General features: G+C 39.6%; 1 protein-coding gene across 1 annotated transcript; it reads left to right on the forward strand.

Moving 5' to 3' along the window:
• The first annotated feature begins 1731 nt into the window (after positions 1 to 1731).
• LOC142635159 (secreted RxLR effector protein 161-like) lies at positions 1732 to 2198 on the forward strand. Its single transcript, XM_075809363.1, has 2 exons — positions 1732 to 2026; positions 2122 to 2198. The coding sequence occupies exons 1-2, from the start codon at positions 1732 to 1734 to the stop codon at positions 2196 to 2198; spliced, it is 372 nt and encodes a 123-aa protein (XP_075665478.1).
• The last annotated feature ends 5230 nt before the right edge of the window (positions 2199 to 7428 follow it).

The following is a 7428-nucleotide window of genomic DNA, read 5'->3' on the forward strand; positions in this document are numbered from 1 at the left end:
TGTACAAGATTAGTTATATCTCAAGAATTCTCGGCTCCTATTACTCCTTAGCAGAATGGTGTAGTAGAAAGGAAGAACAGGGTTATTCAGGAGATGGCAAGAGCTATGTTGCACAGTAAGGATGTGGCCAGAAACTTGTGGGGAGAAGTCGTTAACACTGCATGTCATACGGTCAATAGAGTGTATTTTAGACCCGACACCAAGAAGACTCCATATGAGTTATGGAAAGGAAGAAAGCCAAATGTGAAATATTTCAGAATCTTTGGAAGTACCTGTTTCATCCTAAAGGATAGAGAGAATGTGGGAAAGTTTGATTCTAGAAGCGATGAAGGGATATTTTTGGGGTACTCCTCTATAAGTAAGGCTTATCGAGTGTATAACAAAAGAATTATGAAAGTTATGGAAATGGTGAATGTTGTTATTGATGAGTCTTCAGATTCCTGTTCAGAGAAAGTTAATGAGGAACTTCCTAAAGAAATTCTTCCTCCTGAAACTAAGGAAGTTCAAGAAATCTTTGAACAAGAGCCCACATCTTCCAGTACTCCTGGTACTCCAAGTGTTGTGGAAGAGTCAGCAGATATGCCTACTTCACTAGATTCTGAATCTCATGATGAGAAAGGACCTTCCTCCAGGACCAAATTATATCATCATCCAGAAGTTATTGTGGGAAACATGAATGAACTCACATTAAGAAAACGTATAGTTGATAAATGTGTTGCTAACTTTGTGTCTTATTCTTGTTATTTGTCACAGGTTGAACCCACTAAAGTTGAGGAAGCTCTTCAGGATGAAAGTTGGGTTGAAACAATGCATGATGAACTACTTCAGTGTCAGAGGAATGATGTCTGGACTTTAGTTCCTAGACCGGAGGGTGAGCACGTTATTGGCACAAAGTCGATATTTCGCAATAAGACTGATGAGGAGGGCAACGTGATCCGCAACAAGGCTCGACTAGTAGCTCAAGGATATTCTCAAATGGAAGGAATAGACTATGATGAAACTTTTGCCCCAATAGCTCGCATGGAGTCCATCAAAATTCTCATTTCCTTAGCCTGTCATTTAAAGTTCAAGCTTTACCAGATGGATGTGAAGACTGCTTTCTTAAATGGACTTCTCAAAGAAGATGTCTATGTGGCTCAACCAAAAGGATTCATTGATCCACACTATCCTGATCATGTGTTGTACCTCAAGAAGACACTATATGGGTTGAAGCAGGCACCTAGAGCTTGGTATGATTGGTTAACCCAATTCTTGATGTCACATGGGTTCACAAGAGGAAAGGCTGATCAGACTCTCTTCATCAAGAGGGAAGATGGCGAGCTGATAGTTGCTCAAGTCTATGTTGATGACATCATCTTTGGATCAACTAAGGATGAACTTGCTCATGACTTCTCAAAACTCATGCAGGCAGAGTTTGAGATGAGCATGATCGGAGAGCTATCTCACTTCCTTGGATTGCAGATTCGTCAACATGATTTACGTATATTCATCTCTCAATCTAAATATGCTAAGAATCTTGTGAAAAAGTTTGGTTTAGAATCTGCTAGTTCTGTTAGAACCCCTATGAGCCTAAATGTTAAACTCACTGTTGACTTGTTAGGTAATAGTGTAGACTCATCTCTTTATAGAAGCATGATAAGTAGTCTTCTTTACCTTACTGCTAGTAGACCTGACATTAGTTACAGTGTGGGAGTGTGTGCTAGATATTAGGCCAATCCCAAAGAGTCACATATGATTGCCTTGAAAAGAATCATAAAATATGTCAAAACTACTGCCAACTTTGGTGCTTGGTACAACAAGGACACAAATGATGTCTTAGTTGGATATTTTGACGCTGATTGGGCTGGGAATGCTGATGATAGAAAAAGTACATCGAGGAGTTGTTTTTATGTGGGTAATAATCTTGTCTCCTGGATGAGCAAAAAGCAAACCTCCATCTCTTTATCCACTGCTGAAGCTAAGTACATTGCTACTGGTAGCTGTTGCACCCAACTCCTATGGATGCAAAGACTCCTCCATGATTATGGTATTTGTCAAGAGCATCTTACCATCTACTATGACAATACCAGTGCCATCAACATCTCTAAGAATCTGGTTCAACATTCTCGAACTAAAATATAGAGATTCGACATCACTTCATTCGGGAGCTTGTCGAAGATGGTACTCTCACCCTTGAGTTTATTCACACTGATGACTAGAAGGCTGATTTGTTTACCAAACCTCTAGATAGTAAATGTTTTGAATTCCTTCATCAAAATATCGGTGTCATCTCCATGGATTAATCTCCCCCTCTCTCCTTCCTCCTCATGCTTTTGTATCTAGTATTATGCATTGTTTTGCTATGATTAACATGCTTTTGTTTGTTTACTTTCAGTTTTTGGTTTTATTTTGCTTTTCAAAAAAAAATTTTGAAAAATCAGATAAATACAAAAAGAGTGTGTGTATGTGTACATCAGTTCTTGTGAACCTTAAAATGGCCATTGAAACAGAGTTTTCTAAACTTTGTATCTTTTGTAGCTTAGAAGAACATCTCTATGCACAACTAAGTAAGTGAGCTTTGTGGCTCTTTGTTTGTGATGCGTAAGGTTAAGTGATTTCTTGAACTTAACACTCGTATCACTCTTTTTGACGGGTAGGACTAGAAAATCCTCAGAGAAAGGCATAAATAACCATCTCACCACTATTACCTGCCAATCATTAAATGACATTTGTATGCTTCGACATAGCAAAAATGCAATGTCAAAAGCTTAACTTAATCGGGTACTTCTTTTCTCTCTTTTATATACCCATGCATGGTTTGCTTAATAAAAAGAAAATATGCAAAGAAAATAAAAGTAAAAAGATAAAAAATGCTTTAAATATGATTGCAAGCGTGTTTTCTAGGAGATGTGGGAGTTATAGGATGTACCTCAAAGGTGATAGTCCCCATCAAACAGTTATGATTGTGTATGAGTTAAAGTGATTTTCTCATATCTCAAATCGTCATATCTTAAAGACACTTATACAATCTTGCGATGTTTTCACACACAACACTCAATATTCTTTGTTATTTTTGATACATGTGCAGGTACAATGTGATTTGGCAATCACAAGATTTACATGTGTTGATGTATGTTCACTAAACTGTCTTGCCTTATTTTTGAAATATAAAATCGGTTAGACTTGTTTAGTGTGTGAGTGTTTTTTTTGAGATCCCTGTGCTTAAAATTGTTGTTGAGAGATGATTTTGAGAGTGTAATATGTTGATTGGATCATTGGTTGAGTTGCATGCGCGATTGCATTCATGTTTATGTTTTTCCCTTCTTGAAAAACTGTTTTGAAAAGTTGGCTCGACACCTCCTCGATACCTCCTCGACACCTGGCTGCCTGTCGAGCTTCTCAGCCTATCGCAATCTCAATAGCTTCTCGACACCTTCTGTATCGATCGAGAAACTTCCTGTCCTCTCGATAGCTTCTCGACACCTGGTGGATCGATCGGGCATTTGTTCTAGTGTCCTGTCTTGTTTTTCGACACCTTTTCGATAGCTGTATCTATCGGCATTGTATTTCTCGACACCTACCTTGACAGATGTCTCGACACCTCTCGATACCTGTATCTATCGGGATTTACTGAACCTCTATTTAAAGGTTCTGTGCGATCCGTTTCTCTTTTCTCTCGATCTCTCTCTCGATAGTTTTGTCTTTTCATCTTCCAAACCTCTCTCTCTCTCACTCCAAATCGTTTTCTCAAGGATTCTTCAAGCCTCTTCAAGTTTTTCTTCACTTGGTAAGCTTCTTTTCCCTCATTCTCATGCATTTCATGTCTTGAAACCTAAATTTTGGGGTTTTTGAAAAATTTTGGGGTTTTTCAAAATTTATGAGTGTTTGTTGAAATTTTTGGGATGGGTTTTGTAGATTTGATCTTAAAAACTCCATGCATTGCATTACATTAGCATTCTATCTGTCTTCTCATGCATTTAGATGTGTGCAATATGTTTGTGTGCTAGTAGGATTGGATTGGGCTGAGCCCATGATGTTTTTCATATTGCATGTCCCATGTTCATGCATTCCCCATGCATACGTTCTCTTTTCAATATACTTGTTATATTTGAATTGTTTTTGGGACTTTTCTGAGTGTTTCTTTCTCCCCCCTTTCTGTCTGGTTACGTTAGTAGTGTCTATAGCACTAAAATGTAAGTCTATTATGACCCAGAACCCTCTTTGTTCTAGGGCCTCCTCATCTTTTGATCCTACTCCTCTTTCTATTCGATTCCGTGATGAGAAAGCCCATCAGGACTTCTCAGAGACCTTCTCTAAACGAGGTGTTCATTCGGAATGCCAAGTTGTTCTAGCGGAATTCGCCGACACTGACCTTCCCGATGTCTTTCACAAACGGGGATGGAGTCACTGTGTGACGTCCCGGTCACTTGTCCTTTCGTCCTGATCCAGGAGTTCTACTCCAACATGCATGGATTTGATTCTTCAGTACCTCTCTTTCACACTCACGTTCGAGGTACACGCATTGTTGTCACACTGGAGTTGGTATCCAATGTGCTCCATATACTGAAGGTTGCGCATCCTGATTACCCTAGTTGTGAGCGTCTGTAGACTGTGTCCAAAGATGAGATGATCACCGCTTTCTGTGAGCGTGCTTCTGATTAGGGTAAGCACCAGTTTACGTCATGTCGACCTTTTGCTAAAGGTCCTCGTTTCTTAAATATGGTTATGAATTTTGTCTTGTATCCTCTCTCTCACTACAACTCTATCACAGAGCCTCGTGCTTGTTTTCTGTTGTCTCTTCTTGAGGATCTTGCCATTGACTTTCCTTCACACTTCATCTTTTCTATCATAGATATGTATAAGGATACGGCTACTTGTGATAAGCTCATCTTTCCTTCTGCTATCACGAGGATTTTACGCCATTTTTTCATTCCTTTTCCTGTCTCCGACCCTTTTCATGTCAAGGTTGCCATAGACGCCGCTACCATAAAATGTAGTGAGGCGCAGTTTAGGTCACGACAAATAGGTTCAGCAGCTCCTTCCTGTTGTTCTGTTCCATCTAGATCTGCTCGTGCTTCATCCGCTCCCTCCTCTTCTATGAGTGATGTGTCACTCAGAGACATCATGGCACAACTTCAACACATGGATGCTCGCCTGGATACACTCTCTACAGAGTTGTATCAAGTGAATGTTCATGTTGGTCGTATTGCTCGGCGGCAGGTGACCATGGGTGGTTTTGCTCCCGAGGGTTCTCCTCTACCACCTCCTGTGGCTTCTGAGTCTGAGGCCAATGATGGTGATGACGATGATGCTTCGGATGATGATGATGGAGATGCTAGCTCTACCGATGAGATGTCTACTTGACACTTTTCCCTTTGTCACTCGTGACAAAAAGGGGGAGTAGTTTTGGGTTATGAGAGTACTCATACTTAAGGGGAGAGCTTGTGCATAGGGACATTTTTTATAGGGGGAGTGCTGAGTGTTGAAGGATGTAGTAAGGATTACTTGTATCTTTTTCTTTTCTCCACTTTAGATACATTTTCTTCTTGTACCTAGGTCTTGTGACCATTATTACATACATTGTGCTTATCTTTGTTAAATATATGATGATGTATGTTTTCTTCACCTACCTCTACATGTGTTGTTTCTTTTCTCTTTTTATACACATGATTCTCTATTTGTATGCAATCTATTATTTCTTTTCCACACTAAGATGCCTTGATGAGTTTTGTTTAAGTGTTTCAGAAATACAGGTTGTCAAAGTCTACTTGTCATAAACTCTCTTCTTGCAAAGTTTTTCAAGAGTTTGTGTTAGGATGGATTTTATTGTATTCAACAAGTGAGTATGAGATGAGTGATTTATGACTTCTCTCATATGTTCATTTGTTTGTTGTGGTTTTATCACGAATTGCCAAAAGGGGAGATTGTTAAGACATATGTTTTTCACTTGTTAAGAACACATGTCATTCATTATTTATGTAATTGGCTAATCCTTTGACAAAACGCACTTTACTTATAATTGGGTAGAATTAGGATGAGTTTTATACTTCAAGAAACTATGTTTCAAGATCAAGTGTTGAAGTTATCAAGTCTGTCCAAGAAACAAAGCTAAATAGTGCAAGATTATTAAAGCTCGACAGCTAGCATGTGTCGAGGTTTAAAGAGCTGTTCCAGCTCCGTGGCTCGACAGCTTCTCAACAGTATCTCGATACCTCTATCTATCGAGGTTTAAGAAAAACAGATTCTGAGTTCTGTTTTGATTCCAATCTGTGGATGTGTCTTTGGGCCTTCTTTTCTCCTAACCCTAGACATATAAAAGGATTATTTTAAGGGCCGTCAAAGTGTGGCAAGTTGCACAAGCATTGATGAATCCTTGTTCATGCAAATTGTAACTTGAGACGAAGTTCTTGCCTTAGTTCATATCTCTTGTGAAGAAGTTGTTGTGTCTTTGCACCGTCGGGTTTTGTAACCAAGCATCTTCTTGATCTTTATCGTGTGGATGAATTGAAGAACTTTGCAGCCAACAATCTTCTCTAGTTGGTGATTGAAGTCGCGTACTGGGAGCCGCGCAACTGGTTAGTCATGTACTTGGGAGATGTGCATTGAAAGGAGAAATTGTCACTACAGAACAAGTCCAATTGGGTATTGGGGTAAGGGTTCAATTGTAGGTTGGTAAGGTACTTGGGATTCCTTTACTTGTAACTGCTTGTTGTGATAATAGTGGAATTTCGAGAGTGGTGACCTTAAATTCACCTGATGGAGTTTTTGCCATGTAGGTTTTCCCCATTCATAAACAAATCACCGTGTCATTTAATTTCCACTGCATACTTTAGTTTATTGGTGATTTGTTTGTGCTACCACACATTTGCATGTTAATTTGATTAATTAAGAACTTGGCTAATTAATCAACTTAATCTATCAAAAGGGGTCAATACGTTTGTTGGCCTATCAAGTGTGTTTTCGGTGTAGCCTTGGGGAAGTTCTTAGGATTCATGGTGTCCCAAAGAGGGATAGAAGCCAACCTAGAAAAAGTTCAGGCCATACTTAACATGACATCGCCCAAGACCGTCAAAGAGGTCCAAAAACTAATAGGAAGGATTGCAGCCCTCAATAGGTTCGTCTCAAAAGCAACGGACAAATGCCTACCCTTCTTCAAGAAATTGAAGCAACCATCACTGAAGCACGAATCCAAAGCTTCGTGTGGAAAAATATAATTTGCAAGTTCGGGATTCCAAGGACTATCATATCAGATAATGGGCGGCAGTTCAATAGCCAAAGCTTTAGGGACTTTTGCTCAGGCCTAGGCATCAGGAACCAGTTCTCATCCCTAGGGCATCCGCAGGCGAATGGACAGGCAGAGGTGACGAATCGAACACTGCTCAAGATTATTAAAACCAAGCTGGACGATGCAAAGGGTGCCTGGCCAGAAGAATTGCCTAATGTCTTATG

Source organism: Castanea sativa, chromosome 5, assembly GCF_040712315.1.
Source record: "Castanea sativa cultivar Marrone di Chiusa Pesio chromosome 5, ASM4071231v1".
Classification (NCBI taxonomy): Eukaryota; Viridiplantae; Streptophyta; class Magnoliopsida; order Fagales; family Fagaceae; genus Castanea; species Castanea sativa.